This window comes from Temnothorax americanus, unplaced genomic scaffold (genome assembly GCF_048541705.1).
Source record: "Temnothorax americanus isolate GAGA-0224 unplaced genomic scaffold, ASM4854170v1 Scaffold22, whole genome shotgun sequence".
In the NCBI taxonomy this organism is placed as follows: domain Eukaryota; kingdom Metazoa; phylum Arthropoda; class Insecta; order Hymenoptera; family Formicidae; genus Temnothorax; species Temnothorax americanus.
Genome location: NW_027509360.1, coordinates 3,056,251 through 3,075,164, shown reverse-complemented (window position 1 = coordinate 3,075,164; position 18,914 = coordinate 3,056,251). Strand labels below are relative to the sequence as shown.

General features: G+C 35.5%; 1 protein-coding gene and 1 long non-coding RNA gene across 2 annotated transcripts in view; one reads left to right on the top strand and one right to left on the bottom strand.

The window, feature by feature from the left end:
- The first annotated feature begins 989 nt into the window (after nt 1-989).
- Nucleotides 990-18,914, top strand: part of LOC143898018 (uncharacterized) — a 223,763-nt gene continuing 205,838 nt past the window's right edge. The window contains exons 1-2 of the long non-coding RNA XR_013257080.1: nt 990-1,793; nt 2,758-3,147. This is a non-coding gene — a long non-coding RNA (uncharacterized LOC143898018). The remainder of the gene's footprint in view (nt 1,794-2,757; nt 3,148-18,914) is intronic.
- On the bottom strand, nt 11,002-18,090 carry Meng (serine/threonine-protein kinase meng-po). The gene is made up of 2 exons (XM_077407087.1): nt 17,671-18,090; nt 11,002-14,288 (listed from the first exon to the last, which is right to left on the bottom strand). Exon 2 carries the CDS (start codon nt 14,286-14,288, stop codon nt 13,122-13,124), a length of 1,167 nt encoding a protein of 388 aa, XP_077263213.1. The 5' UTR covers nt 17,671-18,090; the 3' UTR covers nt 11,002-13,121.

The following is an 18,914-nucleotide window of genomic DNA, read 5'->3' as shown; positions in this document are numbered from 1 at the left end:
AGCATTTGTAGCGTTTAAGTGGATTGCATCCTCCGAATAGATGCAGAGTGAATTGTACACATAACCTAAATATATTTTTAATATTTCTACCAATGTTGGGGGCTTTCCATTTACTGACACAATTCGACATATAGTGTCGTTCTGTCTTTTATTCATTGATGCCAAGAAAGATAGAACAACTTGTGTCGACTCGTGCCACTAAAAACTTGTGGAAAGCACCTGTTATCCTTCTGTCTGATATCTGATATAACAATTTTTTCAAAAAATGGTGTTTTTTTATTCCAATTTATGATTTTTTTCTCTTGACAAATTTGATACGAAAGAGATATGTATAAATTTTAAGACATCATCACAAATATATTTAAAGAAAGTATCTATTTCTTATGGTGATAACATTAACAAGGAAGTATTAGGAATTAGGATAATTCATAAATTTATAAATTAGGCATAAATAAATTCCTTGATGTAGAAGAGAAGGAAACTTTAAACGAATAATACTGATCTGTAAATTTATAAAATAATATAAATCTAAAAACTGATCAGACACAATAAAATACATACATAGTTTTTTTCTTTTTAGAGAAAGATTTGAAGCATTACGACAATGTATGCATCAAATTGTTGTACATATGTATCACGTTATTCCGTAAATTCGCTCATTAATTCCTAATCTATTCGTATTAGCGTTATGTCGGATAAAACGTATATGTATAATATAATAATTAATAAAAGTATTTAGCTTTTTGTTTTATTCATAAATTTTTACGTGTTTTCTTATATGTTCGTTCAAATCTTTATGAAAAATATTGAACAAAACATTCTTAATCGCGTCGCGATTTGTTAAAAAGCTTGTAGAAAACGTCCCACTTCCAATCGCGACTTTCAAAGATCGCATTTGTCTCAAGTTGTCTCAATATTCGAAATTATTTCGCGCCCTCTCGGGCCGCCGTCGGGCGCCATGACACTTTTGCCGACACGGCCGACACGTACGGTTCGGCAAGCGGCGCAGAAATAGCTCCGCGGTTTTTCGCAGATTTTATCGGTTAATAGTGCGTATCGAGCGCAAGTTTTCGTCGGGAGTGCCGATTAAAGTGACGGGCGATTGTCGGAATGTATTGGTTGCCGCGGATCTTCGCGATCGACGCCGTTTCGTCGATCGCGATCGACGTTGCGCCGCTACTTGTCGTGAAACGGACTCCGGTTCAAATTCCGGTGAGTACAGATTCCGGTGCCGTGGCTACGCGAAAGTGACCCTTACGCTCGTGTGAGAGACTCGAAGCGCGACTGGCGTACTTCTTACCGGACGTAATATATCTCGAGCTTAGATCGTTCTAACATATCGCGCGTTTTTACGGCGTCTATGGGATATCTGCCACAGATAAACGACGAGAAATACTAAAAATTGTATACTGTATATCGGTAGAGAGTGAATTCGGCGACAGTTTTGTCAAGTGAATATTCCGTGCGATCGTAGCATATCTGTTCTTTTACCACGTCGGTAAATAAGAATGTCTACTGTGCCTCATGTCGAGATTTATATGTCGATAATATGCAAACCCGCGATAGACACTATAGACAGTTTCGTATACATAACCTCTGTACATAACCTTTGTGCGAATTGTGCGATCATAGCATTCTTCAAACAATCTCTATATAATCCATAGAGATATATTGTGTTCGTGCATATAAATAAATTATTGCTTATACTTATATTTATAAATTAAAAATGAAATAGAGATATAGTTAATGTTGTAGTTGTTTGTAAGATTGTGCATAAATTAATTGAAATTAAGGTAATAATTGAGCAATACTTTTTTCTTCATTAGCCGCGGCGATCACTCTGCTTTACTTATGTAATTATTTTGTAAATTAAAATCATGAACTCAATGTAATTATTTTTGTGATCGTTGCATTTGTAGAACCGCATGAATTAATCAGAATGTGGAATAGTAATTAGGCAGTGATCGCGATAATTTTTTTATTAGCCGCGATCACTGCTGGTAATTGTTCTCTAGATTAGAATCGCGAAATCGATATAATTATTTTGTGGTCGTTATATTTGTGGTAATCGACAGTATTTATATGGATATAGTTGTCTTTATGTATATCAGTATAATAATTGGTAGCATTTACTATTTACGTACAATCGTACATATATAGTAATTATAGCGATTGCGATCATTTTCTGATTAGCCGCGATCGCTGCTCCTAGATTAGAAGCGGAATATTATTGTTATGGTTGTGGAATCGTGTGCTTAAATTAATTAATAAAAAAGACTATGGGATAATAATTGGCAGTGTGTGACCGCGATTTTTTTTATTAGCTACGATGTAGTTGTTTTGCAGACTAAAACAGTTAGTTTGCCATAGTTAATGCAAGTATTACATTTATTAAATTATATGTGCATAAATATTAAATAAAAATTTTTCAAATATTGCTTTTTACTTCTTATAACAAAAGACATAGCAGTAAGTTATAATAACAGATATAATAGACATAATAATAGATTACAAGAGAAATCACTGTAGTAAATACTACGATGTAGTTAATGTTACGATCGCTACGATTATTAGAATTTGTTTTATCGTGTTTTATTATGGACTTTTATACGTTGTTGGGGGAATTGCTTCTCTTTAACTTATTGAAAATAAACATGGTATAAAAATAAGAACGCGTATAATGTCAGTGGTGTTAAGAGAAAATGATTATCGTGCTGTGCTTAGTCAGTAACGAATTTTAATTCTTTGAAACCCTAGAGACAACTTGAGTCCGAGACTTTTATACAAGTATCGAAGTTTTAAGTGCGCGCTTATTACGTTTAATGAAAAATTTATCAATGCCGCTATATCTCTCTCAAACCGACATACAGATATACATATATAAAAAGTATAGGTTGATAGATGAGAAGGAACAGATACGACAGAGTACATGAGTGTGTGAATTGTGCGTGACGTAATCGCGGGACAGAACAATTCCATCTTAATCGCGCGCGAGAAAAGTGCAGTGCGGAAACTCCCAGTCAATTGTATGGAAACATTTCAATCACGTTTGTATGTGCTGCATTTGCGATGCCTTAAAGGTCTTCGGAGATGACGAGGGACCACACTGGTGGAATCGGCCTTTCACAGCCCAAGACAACGTCAAAGGTAGGAAATTTTTCTTGTTTTAGGAGTTATCTATATTTGCATGATCATCGAGGAAGTGTTAATGCGGTATATTAGAAAGTTATAGATGATTATTCAAAATGTGTATATTTTATTTAGAATATATTTCTAAAAAAATTTAACTATCTTTTCTAATGTATAATTGAAAAGTTAAAACTTGTTTAGTATATTAACATGTAGGCGTAACATTTAAAAAAAATAGCTATCTTTGTAAAGCTAATACTCTATTTTCAATATTTCGTTGTAATTGGAAAAAATTCTGATTCTCTTTCTTAAAAATTTTTATGATTCTCGACACGTTTCAAAATGGTTTTGACACAATAAAATTAAAAATATAAATAAATAAGAATCTAAAGTTACGAAATATATTTACTTCATGTTTTAGTTATATAAAAATTAGGCAAATCTTTTTTATTTTAATTAAATTGATCTGAATTTTAATACTTTCGATATAAAAATTTTATCACATTTTATTCAGAATCCTTAAGAAAGTTGGATTTCTGAAATAAATTTTACTTGCAAAAACTTTAAAAATTTTTTTACTAGAATTATTAAACCTTTTTTATTTCAAGTTTATATTTACAATGATAAGAATAGTTGTTAAATTTTTTAATAAGCTATACCTGAAACTCCCAATACTTCCTCAAGTAATCTAACTTTATTATTTTTAACATTGTAATTGGTGAAAGAAAAATGAAACAGTTTTTATGATTTTTTTCTTTCTTAAATGGAAATCTTGTCTTCATAGATGAATAATTTTTTATGAGAAAATCTTGCTTTTTTCTTAAATTCTGGATAGTGTACCTTGAAACTACTATCGACACAAATATTAAGATTTAAATTGAAATAAAAGATGGTTATAACTAATTTTCATACAACAAAAATATGAAATTCGTATTTTATATCTCTTTTTTTCTACACTTATTCGTTAGAAATTCGAAACGACTTTAAAGTTTTTAAATAAAAAGAAAGAGCCCAATCTCTATTAATTGTATTGGCAATTTTAAAAACACAAAGCGCCTAATATTTTTAATTAATAATAATTTTGTAGACATAGTGAGTTATTTTGAGACATTTATGTTGCTTTGTACCTACATATATTACGCGATACGAATGAAGAATGGTTTCAGACTGATTTCGTAACTATATCATAAATGAAATCGTAGAAACTAGTTGTTACACGGCGAATGCAATTTACTTGCGGAATTTTCTCAGATTGGAAAATCAAACTAGCGTAATCGTGAGGACCATTAAGGTCGCATGCTCGTTGTTGACGCTTCGTTTCACAATCTTTATAAAGTTTCATTAATCTAATATTAGTTCCTACGCTTTGAGAGTGCGGAATTGTTTTCGCGAATAAAGCCCCGAAACCTCGAAATTACTTTCGCGATTACGATTTATGTGATAGTTTATCGGCGTCTGATTTTTATTCGCCTCCTTTCCTTCGAGCGGACGATTTTAGAAGTCGAGTCGAGCCAAATTGTTGCCAGAAAGAGTTCGACAAAGGTAAGTGTAAATGCGAATGTATCAAAGTGTTCTGAACACCTGCCAGGTGTCATAAAAGCCGTGACTTGTTGCTCGGGAAAAGTTATGATTTTTCGCATGAGCACATTTACAATGATGCTTAGACAGAACGATGTTACGCAGAAATTACGTGTATATGTATTATGTCCTGAATATATGATAATTACGATATATTCTACATATACAGATTGAATTTTTGATTGTATTAAATATTTCTATAATGAAAGAACCGAAAACAAGAAATTTTTGCTATTCATTAAGAAGATATAAATTTATTTACAGATTATTGAAGCAAATCTAGCTTATTGCGCCAAAACTCACCTGTTATATATATAGCAATATAAAATAATAGAATTAAAAATTAATTTTTAGTTATTAATTAAGCGCAAGAAAGCTGGAATTTTTTCCTCTTCTACCGTTAGATAATATTATTATCACATTCCATGACACGCACAAGTGTTTAATATCACGTGTAATTCTTAGTCACGTTGAAACTTTACTTGTGCGTGTTCATGCCATGCGATTAATCCTTTGATGAGGGTTGATAATTCTGAAGTATCGCACGCATACATGTGCGCCTGCGAGCTTAATTCTGTAACGTGTAGTTAGCCGTATTGATTGTCTATTTTTAGACACACTGACGGCAACCCTGCCGTCATTAAATATTAACCCCTGGCCCGAAATAGATCCGCGCCCCGTCGACTATACTTATTATTCTGAAAAGAACAGCTGCTTATTATTTTGGGGAAAGATACAAACAAGAGAAGAAGAAAACTTGCACGCAATCGCGGTGGAATATTTCTCGTTTCATCACGTGTTATTGTGATACATCATGAGTGAATTTATAGTAATTTTCTTTTGAAGATCCTTAATTTATATCTGAAGAAAAGTTAATACCTTAGAAACACGACACATATTATTCGATTGCTGCGTAACATTTTTATATAATTGGTATACAATACGGATATAATATGACATAATATGGACATACATATATAAAACCTTTTCTTGTCAAGAGAATGGAATTTTATTTTGAACAGTTATTATAAAAATATACATTATTTAAAATTATATGTATATAAGGTATATTTCAGTATTATCGAATAATTTTAACTATATGGTCTCTGGCCAATCTGGAAACGATTTTTCCTTAAATCCTTAATAAAATGTTGAAAGAAACTGTCATTTATCTTTTCTTTCAATTTTTAAAATTGTGCATATATACTATTGTAACTCTAACTTTTAAATAAAAATTCTATTAGTTTATTTGAAATTAAATAAAAAATATTGTCTTATCGTCTATCTTATCTCTACAAAAGCTAATTGTTTATTTCTTATTTTAAATCATTAATTATTTGAAAATATTGATACTTCTCTTAAGAATCAATTAATTCCAAATCAGTTGAAAAAAGAGATTGAAAATTGATCTGGATATTTATTTCTGGAATAATCTAATTTGTGAATTGGTCTATCCAAAATAGGTATTTTTATGTGGTTCATTAACGCTGTATGATACAAAAATACTGTCGCAGAATAGAACAAGAATATAAATGAGAAATGTCACAAACGGAAGCATGAATTCTAGCTTGAAATACTATCGATTTATGTTTTTCAAATGCAACTTTAACTTAAAGTTATCGACAAACGAAAATAGCGTTGATATTCTTAACTATCGGAAATCGCGTACATATGTGCGTCTGTGTCGCCGATACACCGAAAATATTCCCCAGAATACATCATACTTATTATTCGGATTATCTTGGTACTCGCGAATTTAAGATCGTTTCGAGATTAAGGGTCGCACGTTTTTATTAGGACCGGTTAACGGCACGAATTAAGAAAACCAGTTTCTTCTTGCATCCGAGACAGGAGGTTTATTTGCGATGTGTGTCTGTGTCTGTCTAATAGCGAGATATGTTCCGCATGTCCCAACGCGCAATCGCGCGCATCCTCGTCCTCGTCCTTATCATCGCCGCATTTTTACAGGTTGCATCCGCCCCGCGAAAGGCGCTTGAACCCGGTTACGGGGCGAACGACCTTTAATCCTGTCTCTCTCTCGCGAGGCCCCCCTTATGTATACGTGTACGTAAACGCGCCGGGGAGCGTTTTCTTTGACGTCAGAGAGCAATCATGCAACGTCGTAAAGCGAGCATAGAACCCTACCATCGAAATGCTCCGGGTGGTTCCACCGTAAATCCATACGCCTACACGATCGGTTAGTTGTCCCAATAATCCTGTGAGAGATAAGTGCGTCCAAAAGGGGGGGGGTTGATAGAAACCTTGGAGAAGTAGATGGATTAAAGAGAATTAAAGAAAAGTGAGCTCAGAGCTCAGACAGGTTGAACTTTCAAAATTAGATATCACTTGTGAAATTCTTTAATTTATATAACTCTCGATACATTATAGGAATTCGTAATTCCGTAGAATAAATTTTAATCTTTTCATTCAACTATTTTTGAAAAACGTTAAGACTTTGTGTATATTCCAAAATAGATTTATATTAAAATTTTCCTATCTTCCTTAAAAAATTTTTGTAATTATATGCAAACAACTCTTGAGAGAGAAAATTGAGATTTCTCTAGAATTTGTTATATCGAAGATGATTAAGATGTTAGAGCGTCGCTGCAACCGGTGCACCGATCACAGTGTGCACCGATACATGTGGCACGTTGTCCATACGATATATAAATAGGTTGGACGGTATGAAAATAGACATCGGGGCGTTGGACCGGAGGATCGATGACGATACTCGTCCCCGGTGGCGGCTTGCCCGGCTTTATTTTTCGTCAAGTAACCGCATTACGCGACTTGGTCCAGACAGCACGTCTGCGTGAGAAGGTGCCTAACATCAACTTGCGTTATCACCTGATATCTCAGTTTCTATATGAGATGACCATAAATTTAACTTTTGCGATTCTGACGTGTAAAATGATATATAATTTTTTTTACGTTCTTATAACGCATAATTTTACAGCTCCTCGGTAACATTTTCCTCTACATATGTATTCTGACATAAGATTTAATTCATTTCGTTTCCGAAATCCGTCTGCGATTTACTAAGAATAAGAAAGTGAAGATAACACTTCGGCATTTTCTTCTTCTTCTCTTTGATTACTTCACAACATTTTTACTCTATGATATGATACCGGAAAGGGTGGAATTATATTTCAAATAATTATAGTACCTATTACGATTTCCGTTTTTTTTTATGACAAATGTAAATCTACTTTGTCTTGTTGAATATCTTTTCTCAATTTTTTCCTAAAACTTTTTAATTTTTAATATTTAAAATTATTTCGTTTTATGGTTAAAGAAGATTAATTATTTTATATTTCACGTTAGCAGAACTTTTTTGAACTTACACCTTTTTTTTCGTAGAATTGTATAAAGTTTCTATAAAAATAAAAGAAGATTCTCCTTTTCTAAATTCTAATGTAACATCGTGCATGATTTTTTATTGAAATAATAGAAATAAATAACAGTATTATTTTGTTTTGTTATCCTAGTTTTAATATCAATTTTTTAATTGATAATTTTATTAATTTAGGTATTAATAACAAGCGTAATAAAGAAATATTATATCGTTGAAATATTGTTTTTCCGATACTCGTAATAAATGTTACATGTGCATTTGCTGTTGATTTTTGCGTTGAACCAATCGATTAAATCTCTCATCGTGTACTGTTGTATTACGATGCGTTTAAACATATCTCTACGCTGTATATGTGCTTGATGTCCGCTTTGCGGAGATAACGTCCTGTCAAGTATCCAGTCGGTTCGGTGCTTGTCAAAACAAGCCGCCGAGAATATTTGCCACGTGGATGGAAATAGCGGCACGCCGATCTCTCTAAAATACGCGCGCATCGGAAGGAAGATGATGGAACGCGGGTGCATGTCGAGACATTCGGTTGCTGCATCCATGCCAGTGGCGTAACTAATGGCCTCGGACACTCGGCGTTGCCAGCAAAATAAAAAACTAGAGAAAAGAGAAAAAAGAAAAAGAAAGAAAGAAGGTAGAAAAGGAGAAAGAAAGAAAATAGGGACAAGAAACAAAAAGAAAAGGAAAGAAAAACAATGAAAGAGAAGAGAAAAACAGGAAAAGGAAGAAGAAACAAAGAAGGATATTAAGTTTGTTATCAACGAGATTGATTTTCTTGAGAGTAAGTTATTACATGAATTAAAAAAAGTTTGTCCTATGTTTTTTCCTCATTGTTTGATATCAAATTTATATGTTCATAACATTGAGTCTTACATATATTTGAATTGGAATATGTATTGGAATACATAATATGTGTAATGAACGGGAAAGTGGGCCGAGGATATGTCACAGCTGTGGGGGGGGGGGGGTCGCCTAGTAAAGATTAAATAAGTAAAGGTCTTAAAATATTCTTTGGAATAAATGTATTCGCGTGTCAACGAATATCAGGACGCATCGTGGACGATGAATTTATCTTGGCACTCTTAGAATCGAGCAAATGACGTCTAAGCGTTCTCATCAAACGTCTCATTAAACATAAGAACGACAAAACGTGCAAAAGTTTGATGACAAATTGAATGTAACATCAATTAAAGATATAATATGATATTCTTATCTTAATAATATCGAGGTAGAACCGTAGTTAAATCAGTGTTAAATCATGAAGAAGGAGAGAATGTAAAACTTTAAGAATGTATATAATACATTCAGGAATTTAAAAAAAATTATAATATATATTAAATAAATGAGAAGAATATGATTATAAAGGAAATATTTCAAAAATGTTTTACAGATTTTAATTAATCTGTTAAGATCGAATTGTTTTAAAAAAGTTTCAATTTTTAATTGCTTAATATTTTTACTTTTTTGTGTGTGTTCTCAGAATTACAGTTTTATATTATTTGTTTTAAATATATATATAATTATACAATATATTGTATATTTGTATATAGTTATATTATACATATAACTTACTTTTCTGCATCTTTTTTTTAAATTCCGAGAAATATAAGTAATTTTGCAGTAGAAAGAGGATTAAAAAGTTTTATAATTTATTATTAATTACAGAAAACTATGAAATGTATATAAGATCTCATTAAATATTATCAGTATGTGTGTAATTATATTGTTCAAGAACAAAGCCTTGAAGTTTCGTGCTTCTGTTCTCTAAAGGGAGGAAGTTTCAAGTGTTCTCGAGACTCGCGGAATAATTACACTGCCTCTTGTTGTGAGATTCACCTTTGCCTCAGCTATTCGCGTGCGCTTCCAAAGAAAAAAGTGGAAGTTCCGCGTTCGTGTGCTCTTACCCGACATCAAGGTCGAGCTGGTTAGGAGTTCTACATAATTAAAGTTGATTAATGACCTTGCTAATGGCGCGCATGCTTATGTTTCTCGACATAGATGCAAATATCGAATAACGCGATATATTCTGCTCGATCAGCTCGATGTTGTACAACGTTGGTAATTTCCAGGATCTAGAAAACTGTACATCTGTCGGTCTTTCCGTCAATTATTACGACGGCTGCAAGCCGTGGTATAAAAAAAATACTAATGTATGTAACAATCGCGCCTGTTATATCGCGCATCTATTTGCTTCGATACCGTGATTCCGGGGGAACGAGAGGCAGGGTGGTTCATTGCTTTCAGCTGGCCCGGGTATCCAGGGTTCGTCGCCATAGCGACACCCGAGCCATGGCTAGCCACCCCATTCTACAGTACAGACGGATGTAGACCGCGTAGGTTGAAAAATCCGAACGACGCGCCCTAATTAATCCGCTGATGCACAATTCAATTTGTACTCTTGCTGAAAGTTACACAAGACGTAATCTAGATAATAGATTTACGTAAAGGCGAGGTAGATAGTTGCTTTTGGTGTCAAGCTTTAACAACAAAATCATGGTTTAACAAACACACAATCTTATCTGATAGATAAATTAATACAGGAATAAAGTCTATTTGACGAAAATATTATTAATAAAACAAATGATAATATAACTGGTAATATAAACTAATTATTTTAATTTAGGAATAGGTAAAATATACATATATATATTTTTCATAATATATATATATATATATATATATATATATATAATATATATATGTAGGTCCAGAGGTATGTTCCGGGACTGTTTACGTTTTTTGAAATGTACAGTCCTGGAAACTGCCAAATGTCCCGGAATATACCGATATCAAAAATAAAAGTCCCGGAACATACTTCCGGACTTACACATATATATATATATATATATATATATATATATATATATATATATATATATTATATTGAAATAAGGATTGTGTGTGTGGAAAAATTAAAACACTTATTGTATCAATTTTATACAATTTTAAGATTTATTTCGATATATACAAAACATTGCTTCGTATTAATGGAGGATACGCGCGCTAGCTTTTTTGTTAAAGTTCCTCATTTATCTTATCACTCAGTCAATTCGGACAATACGGAGGAATAGCAGGGAGATAATAACGATTGTCCGAATATTGTCGAGTAGCGACGTCATAATGCTCGCGCGTGTATACTCCCACATTCAACGTACAAATATATAGAAACACGCATTCGCATGGATTCCGATCGTTAACGCGTTCTTACGCCGATCCTTATGAGTGTACAATTCATTCGGATAATGATCCACTTGTGGGATCCTAGGGAGAGTCTCACACGTTGCGATTTATTTACTGCTGATTTTATGTCTGCGAAATCGGATAAAAATAAACCAACGTCTTTTTTTTCAATGCATTAAGGGCTTTTCCAGTTCAGTCTTATAATTTTGCGTGCGCGCAAATTCGGATACTCGCCGTGAAATGCAAATCAGTTCAATTGGTTTACCGTACGATCACAAATGAGAATATAGAAAACGATGTCGCTTATATGTATAAATTGTAACGATAAATTTCTGATTATATAACACGAATTAAATCGTGTGGATATTCAATCGCGATAAGCAAGCGATGAATTTGGCAACTGATTCGTTGCGAAACGCCCGTTTCACATGTTGTTATCCCTGGGCGTTTTAATGCGAGATCGTTAGCGAGAGACCATTACAACTGTTGAAATCGCAACGTGCATGCAATATTACGCTATACCTATATCACCGTTACGAAATGGCGTAACTAATTTTACAAACGGAACCTCTATGCGCTACACCATAAACTGCTACAAGAATATATATGTACTATATTTGCCTATAACGTATATACGCGGTACACACGTATATGTATACACATGTCTAGCACGAATGCGAATATATACCTGCTTATGTAAATGTATCTACAATTGTGTGATTTAGATCTTGTTGATAACGATACTTCCGGTAATCGCTCATCTCACGTTGTGATCTCTATTCGCATCTTTCGGCAATGCCAGATTCTTAAACGTTTTCGGCATTTTTTTCTCTCGACGCGAATTATTATTGAATTTATATTGTGATAAACATTTTAAAAGATAAAGCGATTTCTCTCAGTTTACGTAGCAATTGAAACCCGATTGTCCCCATATCTGCTGGTTATGGAATAAGAATGGATTGTTTCCGAAAATGTTTTTACAAACTATGCTACGTTTGGAGTTACGATCTCTGGTCTGGGAATCCCTGGATTATACAGTCTTCTTGCTTTCTTATTTTTTGCCTAACAAAGATTAGAGATTATATATCACTAATTGTAAGTAATGTAAACAGAAACAGATTTCAAAGTTGAATATACAAAATATCTTTAAATGGCTGTTTAACCTCACGCCTAATCGCGAGACATAAGGCATCACTAAGACCATCAGTTTACCAGGACAACTGATTAACGCAAAAATCATATGCACCTGCATTATTGTCTCTATAGTTAGTACATCAAGCTAATTTATCAGCTTATCACCATTCTTTCACAAATTCTCTCTCTCTCTTTCTCTCTTTCTATTTAAATATGTGTATATCACATTTACACTTAATTGCTACAGCATCTTATGATCAAGAGATATATTTCACTTTTATTTCGAAATTCCCAAAACAACATGAAATTCTAAATATGAAGACGCTTGAGAGACTAAAATGTCTTTTTAATATCTTGATGACATCCTTTGTATATTAAACTTTTTGGGAATTTTAATTGTGACTTATCGTTTTCAACACCGATCAATGTAAATATCATTGTCTTTCGAATTTTTTTGCGATATTTATTCTTACTAATTAAGGAAGTTTATCAATAATTGGTCCGCCTGTGATTAGATTTCAACACTCTGGAAATGTCGCTGGAACAAAGTCGTGTCTCGCTTTTCTTGCGGAACACTCTTCGAACGAATTTTCCGGGACGTGTCTCTCGGCTAGGTAGCTCCAGCTGATTATTTGGCACATCTGAACGAGGTCGGCATGTAGAAGCTGCCCATTCGGAACTTAGTCGGTTCTTCCTGGGTGACCCGAAGGCACGGCTCGCTGCAAGTTCTCACTATCTCTCACATGTCCTCCGTGCTGAAGCTACCGATCAGACCCGCCTCTGTGTCCACGTTAGAATCGCACTGCATCACCCACTCCCATATCCTCTTGGTGACGACTTTCTGGTCTACCGTAGTCTCCAGGCCGTAACTGTTGAGCAACTTCCTCAGTTTGTTCTTGTTCTCGTCCACGTTGTGCCGGTCGTCCAAGATGGTGTCGAGATAGAGCAGACTGTCGCCTCGCCTGGCGAGGCTCTCGCTGACATCGACCGACGTCGACGTCGCGCTGTGGCTGATCTTACTGACGCACCACGAGTCCTTTAGATACTTGTTGATCTCGGTCACGTGTGGCCTCTTCTCCGGCTTGTGTTCAAATGCTCGCCTAAAGTATCGGAGTAGCCTAGGAGTGAAGCGACGGAAAGTCGGTGGGATTTTGGTGGTACGTCGCTTCAGCCATCGTTGAAAGGCCGAGTAGTCTGGGTCTTGGATCAGGTCGGCGCTCTGCCACGGCGGGTTGCCGGTCAGGCAAACGAAGAGGACAATGCCGAACTGCCAGCAGTCGGAGCTCCTCTTGCAAGCGTACCTCTCGTTCTTGATGATCTCGTGAATCTCGGGCGGTTGGAACGGCATCCAGGTACAACGGATTTTATTCACGAGGGTGCCCTCACGCCTCGTGCAGCCGAAATCACATAGCTTCACCTTGCTCATATCCTGCGCGAATACCAGCACGTTCTCCAGCTTGATGTCGCGATGGGCCAGTTGTTTCGAGTGGATGAAGTCGAGGGCCGAGGCAAGCTGACCAGCGATTCTCTTACAGGCGTCCTCGCTGAGCCCGCCGGCTTTCACGTTGCCGGCGAGATCGCCGTAAGACGCGTACTCCTGCGCGAAGACGAAACATTTCTCTGCTTTAAAGGCGACGGCGTACGAGCAGAGTATATTGGGGTGCGGGCTTAGGTGGTACGAGTAGTGGAACTCTCGGAAGAAATCCTTTTCCGACGTAAGTTCTTGATGAACCGCTTTCAGGACCACCCTCGTCTGGGTGGCCTTGTGCGTCGCCAATAGAACTTTCGCGAAACTACCCTCGCCTAGAGTCTTCTCCACATTGTACTCCTTCGATAAGTCCAGTTCCTCGAGAGGCACTTCTTGCACTCTGTGGATGCCTGATTCTTTCTTCTCGTGTAGCTTCATCTGGAACAAAAAAAGAATTCAAGGTTATTCTAGAAATATATTTTTTTACTTTAGGCTCTAGATAGGTCTACATAGTAGCGAACGATGTTTAGAACTATAAAAATTGAATACAATAGTACGATTAGATATTTAAAGGAAATAATTTTGTTTTAATTTAAATTAATTAGTTTTATTTTTAAGCATCTTAGTTTTATATTATTATTTTATTATAATCTATTTTTATTGTTATTATAACAGAAACTGATTTTTTAGCCCTGGTTATTTTTATTTCGTATAGACTGTATAGAGACTGGCGTATTCGTCCTTGCCATTTTTGTTTTGTATAGACCGCCTTCTCGTCGAGACCGGAAATTAGAATTTTATCTGTCCACATTGAAGGACATCAACATTGATTTCATACTTGGATAACTCTCTCTCTCTTTCTCTCTGCGTCAAAGGAATATTACAATATTTTCGTCCCGTGGGAACAATGAAGCTCAGGAATATACCTACTACGCCTACAATCGTCAATGCGACAAACGTGCGACCATATTCAGGAGCGTTCCCACGCTTCCTTCCGCAAAAAGATAATATTCACACTTTTTCTCCGATCATGCAACGCGCGTTCTAGTTCATAAATAGCAACGCGTAGATCAATCGCGGTTCTAGAATATGATATATCGCGAACACGTGCGATATTGTGAGTTGTGCGAAGTAGAAACCGTCTGAAGAAAGATTCTGCCGATGACGTAAGCGTTCCTCAAATGAAAATACAAATCTTTGTTTAAAAAAATCTTGGTTTTCAAAGAAAGTTTACAAGACGTCAAAAAATCTGATTACTTCTTTTGACAGAGAAAATAACATAACTATAAAGCTTCATTTTCTTTAAAATGTGAAGTAAAATTTACTTTATATAATTGTTATTTTAATTTGTGAGTTATTATTTGGAATTGAGTGTAATTCTGTCTGACATTTATGAGAAAAGCTGACGCACGATTTAAACTTTGACATGGAAGATTCAATTATAAATTGATTCAAGGAATTTACAGATGAAAGCAAGTACTGAGAACTTCATATAGATATGGCACGTGTACAACAGAAATCGCGTATTTTTCCCGGTAAAGTGCACGAACTAGGATTTATCAGAATCCATCTGTCGTTGTTGCATAACGGCAACTTTAAGCAGACATTGATCTATCTAACGATATTCCTTGCGGTTTTAGACGCCGTTTCTCTTCCAGTCACGCTCGCTGCGTGATTTCGCACGTGCGTCATTAAACGCCGCGCTGCATCTGCTCTCTCGTGTAAATGGAATCGTGTATTATGTTTCCTGCTCGATTTTACGATCGCCCGTCTCGAGAATCGATAGTTCGGTTAGTGGAGAGCGCGGCAAGAGGAGTTTTTGGAACGTCGCTACTGGAGATAGCGATCCTCATCTTCTTCGCGCGCATCACCGTGATGCTTTTTCTTCTGTTGTTTTCTTTCGGTGAGGAGAGCTGCGCTCTCACGGTGCAGCGGAAAGCCAGAGAGTCGGGCCGGACCGGAGGGTGGCCGGGTGAACCCAGGACATTTAGACCCTCGCTAGATCAATAGCGAGGACCGTTCACGCTTTGGTCGACGGCGCGTGAATCTGGTCGGTGCCGAATCCCAAAACTTTCCGCCAAGCTCGCACGCAAATTTTATTTTTATGACACAGCGTCGCGTATTCGCCATTAGATTTGTCGTTTAATTTATCACAATTTTAATGACAAATAAGGCAGAGTCAATTAAGTATGATGTAAGATTGAGCGCAAATCATAAAAAATAGTTATGTATATGGCAGAATAACAGTTGTCTTTATTGTAGGTCAGTTGAGGATAATTCGAAATGTTACATATTTAATTTACATTTTAATTTACATTTTAAAGTACAATTTAAACGAAAACTTGAAAATCAGATAAGCAGAGATGGCAAATATGGTAAATTATTGCCTTACGCCACTCAACACGCATAATCAGTCAAAATTTTAAAAAATTTAAAAATTAATGTTTATATGAAATTTTGATACTTATATACTCATATTATTTAAGTTTATTTTACAATATATTGTTATTTACTTCTGATATTACTTATGTCTGATACGAACAATTTGATAATCAAAGAATATATATTCTAGATTTTTAAAAGCGTTTTGAAAAAAGATTTAAGGGTTTAACAAGTTAAGGGTTAAGCTATATTCTTAACAGTTTAGAAAAATTGTTATTTATATATATATATATATATATATCAAGCTGCAACACATAGATCATTAAGAGACATATAAATTACACGAAAACAAACATCGTTCATTTAACGACGAACATTTATCTCTTCCGAGTCGTTCAATAAATTTCTGGAGATCTGAGACACAACCTAAATGTCATCATGTGACGAAACGAATGCAGTATGACGCGACAGATTTCGTGGGTGACGGTCACGTATATTTTAATAACGTAATACGTCATATCGGATACGGGACGAAGCTTCATATCGAGAGCTCTCTCACTTTAATTATTAATGTGATACGCGAATTACATATCCTTGTCTCGTAGGTGTGTATGTGTGTGTTTGCTGTGCGATCTTTATAAAAACGTTGTTCATATTTAAATTCACACTTTATATGTCATACTGACTCTAATTTTGGCAAATAGATAACGGTGTCTCTCGTTTTTCTATTTTTTGTTCATTGTTTTATGTCACGGTTATTTTTTTCACATTACCACCGGTTCGGACCGGTTAATTCTGACAAGCCTCAGAGGCACAAGTATATTTAGCATTTATGTTTACTGGGCACTCTATTTTAATACACGCGAGTTCACGGCGTTATACTTGTGCGTGCGTGCGTGCGTGCGTGCATACGTGCGTGCATACCGTGCATTTAATGAACCAATTTAGCTCTGACATATATAGAATCGACAACTTATACGCGCTACAAGTGTCACGGAAATCATCTCTGTTAAGTCCTTAACGAATTAAACGTTTGTAAAAGTATACTATGGTATGCTACAATTGATTATACTGTTAATTTCTTATGGTTTTTTTATTGACAATTCATTATAGTTTTTTGCATTTGTTATTTTTTTATTGCAACACATTTTACAAAAATTCATGGTTGTCATAATTTTGAAAACATAACTTTTATAATATGTCTTTAATTCTCAGCAGATACACGGGAGTCTTCCAAAATCCCATCATGTAAAAAGCGGATCTCAATATTAATGAATTCTTTTAATCGGGTTATATAAAATTCCGCCGTAAAGCTCAATAAAATTTAGTAACTGCTGAGAGTTAAAGTCGGCACTAGAAAGCGCCCTGCACAGCTATAATAAATTAAAGTTACGCAGCTACAATGATAGCGAAGTGATAACACGACAAAGATACGTACCACGCAAATTCGTTTGACAATCGACAGAAACGTCACTTCACTCTGGGTACACTGTGTTCAATGTATTTTATATATATATATATATATATATATATATATATATCAATAAATACGCGTATAAATCACTCTTGTTCGACTAAATTCCGATTAGCGTGTCCTCGTTTATATTATACATCCTCATATCGGGATGATGTCCTGACACGCGTATGTCGGCTGCTCACAAGTATCACAGACGCCGAATCCAATCAGCGCGCGTTAGGAATTATGTCAACTGTGTCCCTCTGACAATTTCGCTTTCGGAGCAGGTGTCACTTGAGAGACACGGCAAAATAGAGACTCCGGTGACGAGGTATCGATACGACGACGCTCGGTCACATTTCCCGTGGTGCGCGTATCTCAAACGTCTGGAGCGTCGTGACGCTCCGCGTCGCTTTTATAGACCCGGTCGGGAGGTGCGCAGACGTGGATTGTAAAAGGGTGCGAGACACACGACAACGCTGGTTGTAGGGCGAACGTAACGCCGCGTCGTGCGATGGCTTTTTTTAACGAGCGCATCATGCGAATCGACGAGTCGCGTCGTTACGGTGAGACGGACACTTAGATAAATAGAGGAAGTTACCTGAGGCGGGATATACCGCAGAATTTTTCCACGTGCCGCCATTGATCGATTATGCGCTATTCTTAGTCACGAATTGCCATATTCATGTTCATATAAAAAAAATTCTATTTTGTCGATCAAATTGTTGGTTTATGATAATTACAGAAGAATAAATACATATTAATCGTATGCAAGTTGGATTTCTTTTTTATTTTATTTGCGTTAAGTCGCGTCCATTAATTTTTCGTAACCGAATATATTGCTTACGTGTTCAATAATAGCGCATTCTCGAGATTTAGGAACAAGGACTCGATAACTTCACGAATAATAAGAATTCCTTGCGAGCGAGAACGATGTGTGAGATAATAAGTGGAACCTTATATGAAAATTGAGATTGACCTATAACATTTTTTTTCTTACTGATTTGTAGGAACGAAAGACATTAATATACCCGTCTTTCATTTTTTTAAGTCGCTCTTTATTGTCTGCCTGACTGTGAATTTTGCAAACATAAAGCCATTTTGGTATCAGTCGAATCCACAAAGTATATTTTTGTACCTGCACGAATGGATTATTGACACGGATCGACTTAAAGTGAATTTATTGACTTTCCGCCGCCAGTTTAATATTCCAGCTTCCATGAATA